This window comes from Centrocercus urophasianus, unplaced genomic scaffold, assembly GCF_019232065.1.
Source record: "Centrocercus urophasianus isolate 14NV4802_14NV808 unplaced genomic scaffold, USGS_Curo_1.0 seq_22, whole genome shotgun sequence".
NCBI classification, from domain to species: domain Eukaryota; kingdom Metazoa; phylum Chordata; class Aves; order Galliformes; family Phasianidae; genus Centrocercus; species Centrocercus urophasianus.
The window spans coordinates 19,091,405-19,110,095 of NW_024884778.1; the positions used below are offsets into that span (position 1 = coordinate 19,091,405).

The window sequence follows — 18,691 nt, forward strand, 5'->3', positions numbered from 1 at the left end:
GCCAGGCAGCAGAGGAACTTTGATACTGGAAGGAACATGACTGGATAAGTACAGGGGCCAATGTGTTTGCAGGGATGGTTTCAAACAGGGTCCTGGTAAAAACAGGGAGATGTGAAACCAAGATTCAAGAGTGCTGGGAACACTGTGTGTGGTTCTGTCAGTAAAGTAGGCTTACATAGGGGCAGGTGCAGAGCAGGGCTCAGAGGGTGAGTGAGGGCCAGAAAGCTCAGCAGATGAGTGAAAACTAAAAGAGATCAGTTTGTTTTGCTTAGCAAAACAAAGACAGGAAGAGGAATGTGATGTCTCTCTGTAAACACTTCATTGCAAAGTAAATACTAGAGGGGAAGGAGAGGTCTTATAATAAAGATCAATACTGGCACAAGGACAAATTGGTACAAAGTTGCTATTAATACACTTAGCCTGAAAATTAGATTTTGAGCTGCTAGAGGAGTGAGATTTCGGAACAGTGTCTCAAAGGGAGAAATGGAAACCAAAGGAACCTGAGACGCCTGCAGGAGCAAAGAAGGCAGAGAGTAAATTAAATCTCTGACACAGTCTCATTCTGTTTCATGCGTGCCAGTGCTATAGATGGCCCAATCCCCAGGTCTGGGCAAGAGAGCAAGTTGCAGCAGTCAGCAGCCATAATGGAGAACCAACAGCCAAGTTACAAGTCAGCTGCAGGACAAGGGGAGTTTCAAGGTAGCTGAGCTATGCAGATAGACAGCTTTGGCTGTATCCCAGTGTTTGAGGACAGAGTCTTCACCAACCTGGCTGAAGGTAGAGCATTCTGACAGCATCTTGCAGAAGCAAAACCTGCAGAGTAGGATGCAATTGTAAACTTTCCATCTCCACTTCCCACTGCTGCCATTTTCTGTTCCCTTCTGGCACAGATCTGTGTTGTGGCTTGTAAGGTAGCTTTGTCTGTGTCCATCATTCCTTATTTGCTATATTTCTGTCTATTTCTTTTCATTAAAGATTAAAATTTGTTCTAGGATGTATTTTGGGAATGCCTACAATTTTGGTGGAAACTTACCCTGACAGCCTTTAGGCTTGAAATTTCAGAAGGAAGTTCAGTAGAACTGCCTTTGTCAGAGATGATATTAGGACCCTTTTGCAAACCATCTTGGTGAGGTTTGCTTGGGAGTGTGGGAAAATGTTTTGATTGAGAGAAAATGAAGTCATTTCTTGGGAGTGTTCTCACAACTGCTCTGTTGCCTTGGGTCGGAGCTGAGGAATGCTCGCCATATTGCTAGCTGAAGTTTTCAAGCTAGAAAATAGGAGGAAAATGCAAGCAGATAAGCAAAAATCAGCTAACTAAAACAAAACATTCAACCCTTAGTGATGGCATACAGAAAGGTATTCCTAGAAATGACAACAGTTTGGAACTGAGATAAAGAATGCAAGAAGAAGACAAAAATTAGATGTTAATGGACAGAATCCTGAATGAAGGAAGTAGCAGAGCATGCAGAGCAAGTATCTTTTTCAGCTCATAATGAGACGTCAACATTCAGGCAGAGAAACAACTTACTTCCCCTTCCTTCTGGCTGCAAATCTGGAGAGCATCAGGGAGTGATGGGTGAAAGCTGGAGGAACACTGTTGCCTGTTCTGAAAAAAGAAAACTCTGTTTCTCATCTGAAATTTGCCATAGTATCCATGGTGCAGCTCTGCTGAGTTTGCTTTTGTATAGCATTTTTCTGTTACTAATAGACTTTAGTTATTTGCTCCCCGGCGTGATCCTGGTGTGGCAATAAAGCTAAGCAGATCGTTGGAAGGCTGCCATTGATGGATGGAGTCGATGCACTGGAAGGATATGATGAGTATAAAAATTCCATTTCCCAGAACAGGCTCATATCTGATGATGTGAAATGTCATAGGTCTTTCAGAAGTGGCCAGTCTCCCTTGCCTGCTGCTCATTAAAGAATGTGGGTCTTAGATTTTCAAGTGATCATGAACCAACAGGGAATTTTGGTAGGGAGAAGGGAAACCTTGAAGGACTAACACAAATGTGGTCTGCAGGTAACAGATTTCCATTCCCTCCTTTTCCTGCAATACCTCAACGAAGAAGTTAGAGACTCCTTATCTCATAAAGACATTTTTTTTTGTACTGAGTTGTCCAAAACTGTTCAGTCACAAGTATGCCTTCGTTCCAGGCTGCCTGAGAATGTTTGCCTGAGCATTATGAAGTATAGGAAGTGGCCTACTATATGCTGGGTACCCCCACAATCTTCTCTTTTGGTGAATGGAGGAGATAAAAATGGCAAGTGCTGCTCACTAAGAAAATAAAAGACTCACTGACAATAATATGACTCTTTCTTCTAAGAGCTTCCACAAATTCTCTTGTGCGTTCTGTTTCAGTCTAACGTGGGAGATAGTTGGGACTCTCCCCTCTACGTACAAATTTCTACTTCTTTCCTTTTGTTTTCCTTCCTTCCTCTGCCATTCTTCCTTTTCTTTCCCTCACAGTTTAAGTGAAACCAAATACATTTCAGTCTTCCTCTTTACCTGTGGCTGTGGTGAGGGTTATTGCTAAGAGCTGGTTCTTAAGCCTCTTGCTGCATTGATTTCAGTCTGGCCATAGGTAATGAGGGGTGAAGTATGCGAATCCTGCAGCGTGCACATGAGCTTAGATAGAAGAAGCTGGTTGAATTTGGAATTTGTTGCAGGAGATTCATTGAAAAGCCTTGCTAGAATTTCCCTGTCATGCGAACGCTCCTATTTATGATTGTCAAGATTTTTCCATCAGAAAAATGAAATCCCTGCATAATGGCTCTTTATGTGAGAGGATACATTCACTCCTTCTGGCCCATTTAGGGCATCAGGACAAGTCTAATAAAAAAGGCACCCACCTCCCGTCCTACCCTTCTAGCACCCATTCCTGTCTCCACAATTAGCTTGGTAGCCGGGCTTGTTCTTCGTGCCGGTGCAGCGTGTTCACTTGCACTGACATGGTTTCCTACTGCCTCGAAGGAAAAGGTTAAGAACTAAAAGAAGCTCTGCCATCATCCACAAGGCATGAGGAGCCCGGTGCTGCTCCTGCCCTGCAGAATTCCAGCACCTGATGGACTGGACCTTGCGGCCTTCCGTGAAAGGTAATCCAGCTCCAGGGAATTATAAATACCCTTTGGTGAGGCAGATGGGGAGCGTGGTAGGACAGAACACGGTATGTCCCTGTGAGTTGGTTCAGAAACAAGTGTTGTGAGCCTGTTCTTGAACTAAATTAAAGTTGGTGTAAAATGCAATGCACCGATAAGCAAACCTTGGCAATTTGGATGTGGAAGGCGTCCCGTGCTCAGAAATGTTCAATCACTGCTTGTGGTTTCATTGTGTGGATGCAACAGATGAAAAGATGAGGCAGATCATGTTAGAGGATAATAATCAATCAATAAAAAAATAAATCAATGAAAAAATTCATCAGTAAAATGAAGAAGGTCTGCAGGAAATGGGGATTACTCTGTCTTTCCCCTTTCTTGGCTAGGTTCAGTCTTCTGTGCTCTTTGTAGAAGACCATTTGGAGACAGTGTGATGCCTCACCTACTGAGGTGGATTTAAATCTTAATGTCCACGTCTCTAGCTAGGATTATGAAATGTGCTATTTCTTTTTGACATTTGAATGCAAGGGTGTCTGCATTCTGCTGTCCAAAGTTTTGATTTAAATGCAGCTGAATATTCCAGAAAGAGGAAGAAAGAAGACTGGTGTGATGCAACAGTCCACATTCAAGGCAGTAGTGCCAAGCTTTGATGAGGGAATCCACCTGAAGGAGGCTAACATTGTGCAATGCCCTGAGAGGACCCACGCAAACCAGAAACTACACTGACCTTCCTGTTGATTGTACTCTTTAGACCTTTTCTTCTGTGCTGCCACTAGCCAGAAGGAGCAATGCTAAACCACCCCTGCAAATGGTGAGACATTGGCTTCTCATTTCACAGGGTTAGAAAGAGGGACAATATAAAACTGAAGTTTAGCTGCAAATATGCCATATCACAATGATATTTGTGAGAGCCTAACTGTTAGCACAAAGGTGTAGTGCTCATTTTAAGAACTCTTCCACAGTTCTTATAATTTTGCTGTGCTTGAGCCGTTCAGATGGACACCTGTAGGAAGCGTCTGAAACACAGCACGCAGGGTGACCTGTTTCACAGCCTTGGTCCACAACACACCCGTAATTTTCCACCTGAAACCCTCCTGCTGCTGGGAGGAGTTGGTGGGAGCGTGACTCATGGCAAGTGACTCATGGCCTGACTGCCCCACTGGGATAAAATCTCTGCAGAGAGGGTTTGAAGGATTACCTGCTTTTGATCACATGGGCTCACGTGGAGGCTTGTTTCCATCCTCCTGTTTGCTGACAGGCATCTCATTTTGAGGCAGCTGCTCACGTTCTGCTCATGGCCTTTGCAGTGATGTTAGCAGAAGGATCCCTGCGAGATGTATTTACACTGTAACACACTGCAGCTAGGTTTAGGTTTAGTATCAAGTAGTTTGGGTTCTATGTTTTATTCTCTGAAGCGACACCAAAAACATGACTGTTGAATTATTTGGAAGTATTCTGTTTCTGAAGTCTGTCTGTTGGGTTCTGCTCCTGACTGGAGCACCCACAGCAGTTTGGGCACAGGCCCAGCTTGCACTAGTGCAAAACTGTCTGGCAGAGAACAGATGTCTTGACGTGGATATGAATTATTTTTTCACTGATTTTTTCACTCCTTTCCTCACTGGCAGGGTAGCAGAAAGGCACAATGCCACAAGGAAGAAGCAAATGGATCAGTTCTAATTAGCATGACAGCGCTGACGAGGATGAAACTTTGTGCTGGCAAAATGGGGCTGTATTAACTTTGCACTGATTTATTCCAAATTTGAGCACTGTTTGTCCTCATGCAAGCAAGGAGGAAGTGGAGAATTATACTTAATATTCATTTTCAGTGTTGCAGTTAATTGCAAAGTTCTCTGAAATATGAATATATTTCCTTTCCTAGTGTTTCCCCTTCCATTAAACTATACCATTGATTTCTCATTGATTTTGACTAAAAAAGGCCGTTCTTCACAGCAACGTTGTCTTCCCTTTTTAGTTGAATTGATTGCGCATTAATGCTAATTTGTAATTTTACCGATGCATTCCATGTTGCATTTAGCTGTTGTTGCATCTTAAATCATTCAGCACTCTGTTTATCTGTATATAATATCTTTTCCTCAGCCTGATTCAGACTTGCAGAAGGCATTTATGTTTATTAGATAGCTGAGATGAACATTTTTGTTCTTTCTCGTCTAGTAGGAGACAGAGAGTGTGAGAGAGAGTGTATGAAAAAATAATATGCTCAGTACAGCTCAACTCTTTGAAAGGGTAGATAACAGCAGGACAAAGGGAAATGGTTTGAAGTTGAGGGAGGGAAGATTTGGGTTGGGTATCAGGGGAAGTTCTTTGTTGTGAGAGCAGTGAGGTGCTGGAACAGCTGCCCAGAGAGGCTATGGATGCCCCGTCCATCCCTGGAGGTGTTCAAGGCCAGGTTGGATGGGGCCCTGGGCAGTTTGGTCTAGTATTAAGTGGGGAGGTTGGTGGCCCTGCATGTGGCAGGGTTGGTGGGATTCATGATCCTTGAGGTCCCTTCCAACCCAAATCATTCTGTGATTCTATGGTACAGATTTTTAAATAACAAAAAATTGTACGAGGTTAAGTGATCCAGTTTACAGCAGGGGAGGAAAACAGCCACTGTGAAAGCTTTGGTAAAGGAGAAATCCCTTCAGAAGAAAATAAACAGTTGCAAGGATTGTATGGTGAAGAAGTTACTCATTTCCAGTCTGTGGCAGTGGAATGGCAATATATGCATGCAGCTTCTTTTCATTAAATGATATTGTTGGCTTCTTAGGCAAATGTGTTTTGTTTAGAAGTGTGGTCCCAGGTTTCAAATATTACCTCAGACATCTGTGATTAAATGAGGAATTCTAAGGTCCTTATTTCCTTAGCTGAAGTTAAATATTGTGGCCCCATAAACTTGGGCAGTCTCTGTTATGCAGTGTGAGCAGTGCTCTGATTTACCGTCACTCATGAAAGCATCCCAGTTCTCATTTGGTCTCATTTGGTGTTGTTTTGTAGCTTGAAAGATGCACTGAGACATAAAACCAGGAGGCTTTACATTGTGTTTGTTTTCCAAGAAAGAGCCTCCCTGTGCTGCAGGATGCAGTGTGTTCTGTGGCCTTGGGATGCACAGAGCTAAAACTCCTCTACAAGGAGCAAGCAATTGACTGCAGCCAGAGCCCCTCCTGCCCTCATGTCTGTGTGAGTAGCCCCTGCTCTGTGCCACCAAAGACTCCTGCAGGCAGGCAGCCTGTGGCTGGCTTGACTTGCCAACCTGAGCTCTGTTTGAGCAGTAGGGTCGTATCTGTAGGGTGAGGATTAATCAGGGAAGCAAAGGAAGGCAAAGCACCTGAGCAGAGCGAGGCTTGTAGAACTTGTGAAGATGAGGAAATCTCTACTATTTTTTTGAGGTTGATAGCCTCCCTGAGAGCAGACAGCAAGACTCTGTTGGCTCAGGAAGCCATGGTGTGCACAGAACGTTTGTGGTACCCAGGAGGGCATGGTGTGCAGCAGCGCTGTGGTGAAGAAAGCACTCACTGAGCCTGGCAGCAAGCACACAGCTTGTCTTGGTGTGCCAGTGACCGCAGCTCAGAGAAGGAGGGGGTTGTTCTTCACTTTGTTCAAGCAGTTTGACCTCTTAGGGCCACAATGAAGGGGAAAGTGCAAGCCAGAGGCTGGTTCCAAAAGTGACATGCTTTCTTTTCCATGCTTCAGTAGTCAAAGGTTCTCACCTTTGGGATAGCAGCATGTCCTGGTCCCCTCTGAGCTCCTGCAAGGATAGGAGCTGCTGCCTCACTCAGGAGCAGGTGCTTTACTGTTTCCTCCTTGAGGAAGAAGCAAGGTGTCCTGGCATTCAGAATGCACAGTGTCCATTGCCTGTGCCATACAGCAAGCTGCAAGGCAGTCATCCATACCTGCCATTCAGGAGCTCCACAAAAATGCAGAAGCCAGCAGCAAACAAGGAGAAAAGAGTAGAAAGAATGTAAGAATAAACTTTCGATTAACTGAACAAGTGAATCAAACCCTTTGCCTCTGATCTTTGACAGAAAGGTAGAATAAATTGGGTGGAGACGTGGAATATAAACCTAGACATCTGGAAGGCACTGGATCCTCCAGTAGAGCAATCTGGGTGCTGACATAGGTGCAAGTCAGGCTTAATGTGCCTTACTTTCACTATTTAGCCCTGAGAAAGTTCCTGTTCTCAAAAGTTCCGTTGGGTGTCACCTTCCAGCTGAGTCAATGTAAGTAACAGTGGCTGCACAGGGATTGCTCTTCTGCTCATCAGTCTTGTGCAGAATTAGTTAAAAATTAAAAAAAAAAAGTGAAGCATTTTTCCTGAAAGAAGACATTCCCAAAGAATGGATGACCTATTTTTTGCTTTCTTTAAAACAGTTTCAGTGGTGTGAAGGGAGCTGTAGTGATGGGCAGGCCAAGGCAGTCTCATCCTGGGCCTGTGGACTTCACTCGAGGTAAGTCACTCCCATGCTTGGCTGTCATTGTGCAGTCTGGGCTGTGTGATAACAGTGTGAAACATGCAGTGTTGAGATGAGAATGGCTCTTCAGCCGTGCCCTTCAGTGCCTTTTCTGATGGGCTCAGCAGTACCGTGGGGCACTTACTGGCTGCAGGCTTGGGGCGAGCTGTGGCTGGGGGAGATCGATGAGTGTTTCCAGTGTGATGCAGTGCATACACAGCTCCTGTGCCAGTCCTGGCCCTGCACGGGGGCTGGCTGGAAGGAGACTCTACGGAGTGCCCTAAAAATATCCGAGTGTCACGCAGGGTAGGATGGTGGGGATGCCCAGGGCTCTCTTGTCCCTTACTCTGTGTGCTGGAGGACTTGGCTTTGGCTGCTGTCTCTTGCTTTGTTCTGTGTCTGTGTTTGTCGTAGCGGGTTTAGTGAACGTGCTTCCCTTCAAGTTTTTTCTTGTTGGCATGACAGTGAAGTAAAGAGATGTGGATAAAGTGCAGCTGTTCTTTTCAAAGCATATGTCTGTGCACAGGAGAACTTGAGGTTCCGGCAAAGCGTCACAAGATCTATGAAATACTGTTGCTATAGAGTAACTTCCGTTGAACAGCAGCTGATTGTGTTCAGCTGGCTGAGGAGACAGCAGTTAGCATCAAGGAGCAAAAAAAAACCCAACAAAACAATCCTAAAACAACAATCCAAGTGAAAGCTAATTGTATCTCCAAAAACTTTGAGCATATCTCTGTGTTTGGCTGTTATTCTTTATTTATTATTATTATTATTATTTTTTCTACATTTAGTAAATCTTTTAGTGAACACGTTTCCCCTTGATTCTCAAAAAGCTCTCAGGTTTTAACAAATCGTGTGTGCATGTGTGTGGGTTAAAAAAAAAATAAAAATGATAGCATGTTCTCTTGAGAATGTCGTTTATACATTTAAGCTGTAATAGTCAGGCAGTCTTGAGTAGCTTGTAGCTTATAAAAGTGGCATAAATATCTCATGATAGGAAGTTAAGAAGCTTGAGCTCTTGAGACTGCAGAACTCCATGTGACCTGGATGGATTTGTGTGTGACAAGCTGAAGAAATGGGCCTTCTGGCTCCAGGTGACTTCTCAGGATTGGCTAGTGAGCGTTCCTCCTCCTCTCGGAATTTAGACATTTCAGGTTAAAACTTATTTAACATTAACTAATTTTAAGAAGAAAGGACCATTGCTATCCTTGCTGAATGCCAAAAGTACAGCCAGAGCAGAAATAATCACATCTCATCAAGGCTACGTGCTGCAGCTCAGTAAGTTCCCATCAAACCCACCTTTTCTATAGATGGCTTTTTCTTCCCTGACTTCTCCTTTCTGAAGGCTTGGTTAGGTAGGAGACTATGCAGCTGAACTCATCAGACCTGGTTTCTCGGAAGAGAACAAGACATGCTTCAGAAAGAAGGGCAAAAGCTCTTTCCATTGCCAGCAGTGTGTTCATCCCACCTCCTCCATGACTGCTTGCAGACTGCAAAGCTGAAGTTCCCTCTGCACCCTCTGAAGGGAGCCTAACGTGGCGTTGAAGCCAGTTGCCTTTCCCCTGGATGAAGGGTCAGGGATCCAGCACAAGTTCTCCCCACTGACTGGTTTTTGCTCTGGCAATAGCACAGAATTCCCTGTTACTGTCGGTAGCGTTTCATTCCCGGAGACCTCTGTGATCTGCAAGTACCTCGTGGCAGGTGAGGGGAAAGGGAACATGCCTTGTGATGTTGTGATGAGCCAAAGCAGTGGTGAAAACAGCCCTTCAAGTCTTTCACGCCGATAGCACTGGGTAATATCCTGTGTCAGCCAGCTAACCTGACCTCCACGGTGGTTGCCTGCTAAGTCCAGGCTGCCTTCAGAGCCTCAGAGCTGGGGGTGCTGGCTGTTTTAAGGCTTTGGCACAGAGTTGCTTGTTTTATCCTAGATAAGAGAGGTTGAGACACAGACAAAGGCATTCATTGTGGCGTTTTTGTTGCATAGTGATTTCTGATGGCCAGAAACAGCCCTGAGTAGGGTACTGTTGTTTCACATATGGCTAGAAAAGCATATAGCTTTCTCCAAGGACACTGGTGTTGCCAAGTTACCCAGCTCCAAGTCACCCTGTTGCAGAGCACTGCATATGGGACCATACACGGAAATCACTGCTATATTGAAGGCAGTACAAAATAAGAGGTGCTTGTTTAGCAGTGCGTCATGGAGACATGTAGCAACATTTTCTGAGAACTCACGTTGGCTCAAGTAGTATCAAAGGGGAATTCAGCCTGTGGTTGTAACCTGTGCCAGGGGTTCCCAGGTTTATGTCGCGCTGGTAGCAGCAATAGCAACCGTGGGCATAAGCAGCAGTCATTGTTATCATTGCTGGAGCCAAGGGTGGATCATGAGACAGTGGTCACTACAGACGTGCTGTTTCATGCCTATAGGAAGACATGCCTCTAATTTCTCCTGTGTAGCCTTTGGTCGCGTGCTTTCATAATCACCAACCTACCATCGTCCTCCCCAGCAGGACCCCTGCTCCCTGTCCCAAGTCGAGACCCGCACTTCACCCTTCATTTACTGAACCCCATCTCCATCTCCTGTGCTCATGGAGATGTTGGCACCAGGGCTGTGGCAGTTCTTCCCTCAGTGATTTCAGTACCACAGCTTAGCTGCTCATAAACACGTTAAGATCTCTGCTCTCTGGGATAGCCCTTGTTTCACTGCAGCGGCTGCATCCAGCAAAGAGATGTTCCCTGAAAATAACAATAACATTAAAAAAGCTGAGGGTTTTACACAGACCTTTGAGGTAAGATTAACTCAGGAGGCCAGTCCATTGCTGAGAGGCACTAACCGCTGAGTGCCAGAAATGTATTCTTTGTGAACTGCACTGTGTTAGTAAAGAATTAATTGATGAAGTATCAGAACAGTCCAGGGTAAAATGTCATATGTGTATGGAAAAGATGGTGATGAATGGGAAACTTCAAAATAAATAAAGCTGTGTTGCCTTTTTCTGGTGTTCCTAGTGCCGTTTTGTTCTTCAGCAGCTTGATTTGGACTATACAGATGAGCTGACTCTAGAATTGAAGTAGAACAGTGGGCAGACACTGATGTAGATGTAGCAGCTCTAATAGCCTGCTTGTGTTTAACCAAGCTAAAGACAATTTCAGTGAGGGCATTTAAATATTTTCAGAAAATACAGTAAAGCAATTACATTTTAAACAGGAAAGTCCCATTCCCTTGTGCTAGAGCAAGACCAGATCTTTCCAGATGATCTACATCAGAAGTGTGGTCTCCTGACAGCTGTTAGTGCACGGCTGACCAGGCTTGAGGACAGTACTCAAGTGAAGGACTGTTTGCTGCAACGCAGGCTCCTCAGAAAAACCCCTGCAGCTTCACAATACCGTAGGATGAGTATCTTGGGTGCCTTTGTGATAAAGTAATCCTTATCTACTCTTCCTGAAGCTGCTCACAGTGCATGATGCTCAGCAGTCCTACTTCCAAAGATAGAGTAGTGGAATATTCTTCCCTATTTTCTTTTTCATCTTCGTAAGGTTATCTTTGTTAATGAAGGCAACCAAGCCAGAGAACAGCAATGTTCTAGTAAATGAGGGTAAGTGGCAGCCCAAAAGTACATGAAGAAGTGAACTGAAACCTAACAGATAAAGGGGACATGTGCTGTGCGGCGTGCTCTGAGTGTGAGTGAATGAGTACAGCTTCTGCAGTACACAACTGCTTGCAGAGGGAATCGGGCGCTGTATCTTCTGCTGTACTTAACTGTGGTGAATTAAAGCATCGAGGGAAAGTCCCGCCTCTGGCCACTGTGGTTTTGATAGTTTAGAGTCAGACTACAGTGTCACCAGACATGGCCTCATTTCTCCACTTACATCATTAGTTTAAAAGAAAAAAAAACAACAACCATACGACAAAATTCCCACAGAGCCACTTGAAAATAGTTACTGATTCAGTTAAAAACAGCTGTATGATTCCATATTATTGGCTAGATTGCCTGTGAGCGTGGCCTGCCATCTGGAAGCCAAGGAAGCCAGAAGGACACCAGGGAACCCTAGGCATATTCTGTGATGTGCTGTATTCTTTAGGACTTGTCTTTGGGAATTCTTGTGTGAAAATGGCAAGGTAAGAGAGAGAGGACAGGGGAAAACAAAAAAGTCAATGTCCCAGCTCGAGGTAAGCCTTCAGAAGAATCTCTTCTTTGATTACACGTTGTGAATTTTCTTTGTTTTTCACTTTGTTTTTGAAGTCTTGGGTACTGTCAGATGTGGGTGAGGAGCTGCCTGGATCATAGCGTTTCTCCTGTTTGGCAAATTGAGAAGGCAACTTCTGAGTTAAACTGATTTTTATGGTTAATTCTGAGTACCTAGGCTTAAACGTCAGACCAGTAATTTGCCTAGTGAGACTCAAACTCAGTTGCTCTCTGCCTGTTCCTACCGTTCTCCACTACCAGAAAATGAAGTTCTTCAGGGAATAACCATGACAAATCACTTCCTGCTGTGACGCAGGAAGATCTGGGTTTCTGAGAATACCTCTGAAAGGAGCAGGCGTGGAGCGAAAGCTGTAGGCAGAATGCACTGGGGCCAGAAGTGTTCCCGTGGTGAGAGCTGTGACAGCCCCAGTTCACTGGGCCCAGAGGTCTTCAGCTGGGTGCAGGAATCCCTTGTGGTTGGGGCTCAGCCTGGTTTTGGTTTTGTCCACAGAAGTTTATTCAGGTGCCAGGAGGGAGCAATTAGACCAAGCGCTTAATGGAATGCCGAAAGCAGCAATTCCTTATAGGGTGGCCTATCTAGGACTGATCCTAGAAGCTAAAGAGCTGTTCATTATGCACTGTTGCTTGTCTGACTCTTCTCCATTGGGAGTGAAGGATTTCAGAGCTGGTTTGGAAGCTGGTGGTATCTGCAAGATGGCCACCTTCCTTAAAGAAAATCTAAACAAACAGGTTTTTCAGACTAGTAATGTAACATAATTTATCCAGAGCGAAGGGATTTTTTGTCTGGAGTTTGGTGAGTGTTTTACATGAATGCTAGAATCAGGCATTCTTCAAGAACAGCGCATTGTTTGGAAAAGAACTGTGACTGTGCCCTCAGGAAAGGGATGATCGCTGTTCAGTGGTGAAGACAGCATTAGGAGCAAAAAAGCAAAAGCAGTGTGGAGGGGGAGGGAGAATGGGTAGCAGTTAATATAAATTAGAAATGAAGTGCAGAAAACTGGAAATAAAAAGGGAAATGTGAAATTATCCTCGGCTGCTATCTTCAAGGACATTATAGAATTTAAACAATCTGCCTGAAACAGAAAATTGTGTAAGGCCTCTTTGAAATGGAAATGGTGCAATTGTTAATGAAGATGAAAATTAGCAGAAGCTTTTAGCAAGTATGTCTGATCTGTTTTTGGATGACAGCAGAATAATGTACTTGAATCACAGGAGGACAATGCATTAATTTCTAAATTATTAGGCCACCAGGAAAAGGTATTATAAAACACTGACAAAGAAGTACTTCAGAAGGAGCCTGTTGATGACTTGCAGATGAGAGCCTCGGCAGTAATACCAAGAGCACAGGTGGTTTGCAAGTGGCAATTTTGAATACTGGGACAGCTGGGACACTGGGCTGCAGTATGCCAGAAGGGAAAGTGGAGGGCTGGAGCAAAGCCATCGTGGAGAGCTCAGAGCAAGGGCTTCTTCCCTGGTCCGTGGGTCCCTGCAGGCTCAGGGTGCGGCCCTGGATGGCAGGATCCCTCGGTGCATCTCCTGGGCTTAGGGCTGCTGGCGGATGCTGCAGCACAGAGTAATGCTGCTGCTGTGGTAGGAACTGCTGCATTGCAGCCTCTGAGGTTGGAAAGAAGCTCTGCATCCAGAAAGGCCCTGAAGTGCTGCAGGTTTGAGGTGGAAGGGAGCTGGCTGAGATTTGAAGCCACCATCCCTCAAAGGAGTGTTGGTTTGGGGTTAACTGCCTGGGGAAGGCGCCAGCACATTGGTTTGCTTGGCTATTCTGTTCACTTGTGCCTTGAACTCCTGTGTACATAGGAATTAATTTCCTTGGGAAACATTATGAATGGTGATGACAGTGCTCACACGAATTCTCTTTGTGACTGGCAGGGAAGGGAATGCAGAGCCTGCACAGCACTAAGGCTGCTGTTAAAAATGGTGCTTTGGGTGCTGAGCCTCTGCACTCACCATGACAGCACTCAGCTGTAGGGCTTGGGTGCTCCAGAGGCAGTGTGCCTGTGGGCTGAGGGAGTTTTCCCACCTGTGCACCCCCTCCAAGTAAGGAGGATTTAGAAGATAAAGCAGAGGACAGACTACATGCTGGCTATGCCTCCACTGGGGCACCACTGGGCTGGCTCTCATTTCCCAGCCCTGGAGCTCCTTGCTGCTGGAGCATTTGCAGCAGGGAGAAGCCTGCTGGAAGGAGCAGCATGCCTTTGGGGTGGGAAGAAGACAAGGCCAAGGGTGAGGTATTCAGTTCTCATACTGATGCAGCGTTGAATTGCATGGCAGAAAATATTTACCATCTGGGTGGCCCCCCGCTTGCCCACCAGTTCCATCTCACAACTCTGCCTTCGAGGCAGCCCTGCCTCCTTGGCTCTTTGTGGTGAGGGGGCTCACCGCAGCAGCAGAAGGGGTAATTCCACTTCATTTGTTAGTATTGGCTTGATAGGAAGGTAATTTGGCTTTTCTTAAAACATTGGAGCCACTTGTGTGTTTCCTTGAATTGCATTTGACGTGTATTTTTCAAATGCACTTATGTCTCCAGTGAGTGTTTCGTAATTTAAGAATAAATGATTTCTTCTCATTTTATTTCTAGGAAATGCTCCTATCTGTGAATCTCAGAGAGGCTCTTGGGTTGTTAGGCTGACTTCGAGGTTTCTGCAGTCTTTGCTCTTTGCCATTAGCATTACTATTAGTCACTGTTTGCTATGAATGAGACACTAGGCCCAATATGTTTTTTTCTTGCTGTCAAGCTGATACCTTGAATAACGATGTGAAAGCAATATTCATTATTAGATTATTGGAGGAAATGGAATTAGAAATGGGATTCAAAATGGGGTAATTAATATTAATGGCAGCTTTATTATGCCATAATGTTTTGCAGAAGTGCACTGAGAAGGTTCTGCACCATACAAGACACACTTTCCTTGATGTGGCTTTGTATAATCGATTCTAAATACCAGGAGCTCAGAGTGAGTAATTACTAATTGGGAGCACAGCACTGCAGGAGGAGCCAGCTGTCCCTTCCCTCCCAGCTGCCTCTCCTCGGGGTGAATCGCAGTCACAGCGCCTGCATTATGCTCCTGTGAGCTGCTACCCATATCCTATTTCTCCCTTGATTTTTCCCCTTCTCTGTCCTCTCTTCACCTGCTGCTGCCTATGCTAGCCAGGGATGAGAATGCAGCATGTGGAAGCAGTGCGGGGCTCAGAGTTTTGCCTTGCCTGTCCTGCTCTGGTGCCTGTCTTATGTTATGCAGGAGAAACGTGCCAAGAGGAGATGGTGTGGGAAGTAAACTCAACCTGAAGACAACTTTGGCAAAAGCCATTAGGAGGATGTTCCCAGGGCCCTGCTCTGTGCATGACAGGCCGGTTGTCTGTTGGCCGTGAGGTTGAGCAGGGGAGGTGTGAATGTACAAGTGACCTCTGCAAGAGATTGCCAAAGCTAGGAAGTGCGGCTCCAAGATGAATTTTAGGCTGCCTTCCTCCAACTTAGCACTTCATCAGTGTCTGTGCAGGGTCCTGACTGACACTGTGAGGTCTGTGGTGCTGACATTGTAGAAATAAGTAGAAATGAAGCTTGCTTTCATTCACCATCAGCTGCAAGCTTTGGCAGCTTCTGAAGTGTTACAACACTTCGTAAATGTCTATTTCTGCCTACAGAATATTTTCTTTGTCGTATTCCTCTGGCAGTTCTTAGGTTAGAATGAGGAAAGGGGATTTTCCTAATAGCAATGTGAAAACTGGTGACAGATAACTCGTTTTTTTTATTTTATATTTTATATTCATTCATATTTTATATTCATATTCATATTTTATTTTATAATCTTATATTCATATATATCCTTACAGTGAAAAATAGATTTTAAATCCCCACTATCAGTACAAGCTGGGGGATGAAAGAATGGAGCACAGCCCTGCTGAAAAGGACTTGGGGGTGCTGTTGGATGGCAGCTGGACATGAGCCAGCAATGTGCCTTCCCGGCCCAGAAAGCCAACCATACCCTGGGCTGCATCCACAGCAGCATGGCCAGCAGGGCAGGAAGCTGATCTGCCCCTCTGCTCTGTGCACTGAGGCCTCATCTGAAGTGCTGCATCCAGATGGAGAGTCCTCAGTACAGGACAGATGTGGGCAAATGACCCAAGGGATGGAGCACCTCTCTACGAGGACAGGCTGAGAGCTGGGGCTGTGCAGGTGGAGAAGAGAAGGCTGTGGGGAGAGCTGAGAGCGGCCATTCGGTACCCAAAGGGGCTGCAAGAAAGAGGGGGACATACTCTTTAGCAGGGTCTGTTGTGACAGGAAAAGGGAAAATGGTTTCAAGCTAAATGAGGAGAGATTTAGATTTGGATATAAGGGAAAAGTTCTTTACAATAGGGGTAGTGAAGTACTGGCACAGGTTGGCCAAAGGGGAGGTGGAGGCCCCATCCCTGGAGACACTCGAGGTCTGGCTGGATGAGGCTCTGAGCACCTATTGGAGCTGTAGGTGTCCCTGTTTGTCGCAGAGGAGTTGGGCTAGATGGCCACTAAAGATCCCTTCCAACTCCAGTTATTCTAATTAAGGAGAGGACAGGAAATGGAGACCACTCATTTCTCTTCTAAGACCCACCAGTAGTGAATGTGAAGGATAGCAGTGCTGTGGGCTCCTGCCTCTTCTTCTTGCTTTGCTGTTTGGTGGTGCCATGCTGATCACTGCCCATTGTATGCACTTTGCAGTCTGTATGCTGGCTCTGTCTTTCTGTCACTCCCTTCTATACCTGTTGTTGCTCACAAAGTCATGGGCAGAAATAGGGCTTCAGGCCTGTCATTTCCCCATCCACGAAGGAAGGGAGCCAGGGACGTTTGTACACCACAGTGACTTACAGATCTCCGGAGTTGCAGTTCCTCAGTAATGCCTTATGTTTGAGCAGTGCCCTGTGGAGTGTTGTGATCCCTGGGCTGCTGAGCTGCTCTGCAGCTACATTGAACTCAAACAACGGTGCATTCAGTTGGTCACAGTGCATGTTTGGACTTCAGACTCACGGTGGTTTCCTTCTGTCCTTCTGGGCTGATTACCACGCATTCCTTTCTTTTAATTTCAGCCTTCTGCAGTTCTGGGAAAAGGTCCTTGATTAAGTACTGAGAAACCGGTCTATTTGCGAGTCTAATTTGGTTGCTTTAGTTACATTACTGTATGCTAAATATAGGAAGGCACCGAGCAAATCCCAGTTCCTGGGCTGAACAGGGTGTTCAAGAGCCTTGTTCACATTTAAATCATGTGGCTTGGGCCGCTGTTTAATTAGAGCTAATGAGCCAATTTCTCACATATTGTAAATCAGCACATCTACGTTGATTTATGGGAGAGTAGCAGTTTTGTACAGCTAAAAATGAGACCAGTGCTCAACTCCGGGCTTCTTGCTTCTAGTTGAAGGCCGCGAAGATGAATGGCATGGCATTAGAAATCCCAGAGAGACAGCAGAGTTCTTTGGTCTCATAGCTGGTATCCGAGAACCTAGAGATCAGCACGTGAAGAGGTTTGAAGTCTGAAAGCTGGTCCTGTGGTTTGCTGCAGACTCTGCTGCATTCTGTGCTATTCCTTGTGTTTGTTTTTGGTTTTGTTTTTTTGTAATCCTGAAATCCACAGAAGATAATGATGAAGTCTGCTTGTCTTCTAAGCATGTGCCTGCAGCCTTGGCATTGCAGGGGACTTCAAACTGCTGTGTAATCATGCAGGACTACATTTTCTTTCTGTTCAGCAGGTGGAAGAAAAAAAAAAAAAAGCACCAAAAAGAAAATAGCAAGCCACAGCATTTTAAGTGCATGTAAGACTTGTAATAGGTGAGAGACTGATTGTGCTGGAGACAAGTCTTATCTGTGGCACAACTACTGCATATCTCAGGGAACAGCTTCTCCTACAGTGCCTTGGTGGCAGCAAGCCATGGCCCTGGCCTAGGGTGACCACTGGTAGGGCTGAGCTGCCATGTGCCCTTCTATCCCCTGCCTGCTGGCCAAGCTGCACCCAGCATGGGGCCCACCAGCACAGCATGTGTGGGCTTGCCTTGGTTTTTCATCTGGATGGAAGATGGTGAAATTTCATCCAGCTGAGCTGCTGACTGCAAGGTTTGCAGCAGGTTTTCTCCAAACTCTGTTCACCACTCAGTGCTGCCGTCTTTATTTGGAGAGCAGCTTGTGGGGAACCACGAAGCCAGCTCTGACTGAATCCTGTTTTCCTATTTTTGTATGTGTACCTTGAGGCTATCCTTGCATTCCTCGCAGCTGGTGGCTGCTCTGGTTCCCTGAATCTCATTCAGAGTGCTGCACCTACAAGCCAGATACTTGTCATCTGTAAAAGATGTTTGTTTCCATGGAAGAATAGCAGTGAGATGACTGTCTGCTCCTTTCACAGTCAGCCAGGCTGGGAGAGGTCCAAGTATCCAAGCAGCCCTTGGAATTCATATTGCATGAAGATAAAGTAGCCAAAAATAGTTTCCGTGGACTGAATGGTTCTGTAGCTTTCTGTGTTTATCTAACAAAAATGTTAGGAAGTACAGTAGGTCATGCACTAAACTGAGTAAAATCATGGGGCACATCCGAGCTCGTGAAGATGAGCTTATCATTTATTTATTTGATTTACTTAACCTCTCTCTGCTTGAAAATTGCCTGCAGTTTTCATGCATTGCTGTTATGCTTATTTGATAAAAGGAAAAACCAACGTAGCTGTACCCTGAGGAATTAGAGATGCTGAAAGAGGCTACTGGGGAGGGGAGGAGGGAGAGGCAAGCTTGCACAGCTCTGCCAGAGCCTTATTTTTTCCTGCCTTCCAAGAACAGGGCTGTGTTCCATCCCCTGCCGCCCCCTCAGCTGGTGCTGGGAAGAGTAGCTGTGTTTAGCTCACTGTTCCTGGAAGTCGCTGAGACACCGAGCATCGAGAAACCAGCATTTTCTGTAGCAGGATCTGTCTGAATGGAAAAGATGAGCTG

At 45.5% G+C, this 18,691-nt stretch overlaps 1 protein-coding gene across 2 annotated transcripts in view; it reads left to right on the plus strand.

Annotated features, from left to right (window-relative positions):
- HEMK1 (HemK methyltransferase family member 1) overlaps positions 1-18,691 on the plus strand; it is a 70,343-nt gene that overhangs the window by 43,218 nt on the left and 8,434 nt on the right. For both annotated transcript variants that reach the window (XM_042823360.1, XM_042823362.1), the window contains one exon: positions 7,459-7,535. In XM_042823360.1, the coding sequence (XP_042679294.1) occupies positions 7,459-7,535 (77 nt within the window). The remainder of the gene's footprint in view (positions 1-7,458; positions 7,536-18,691) is intronic.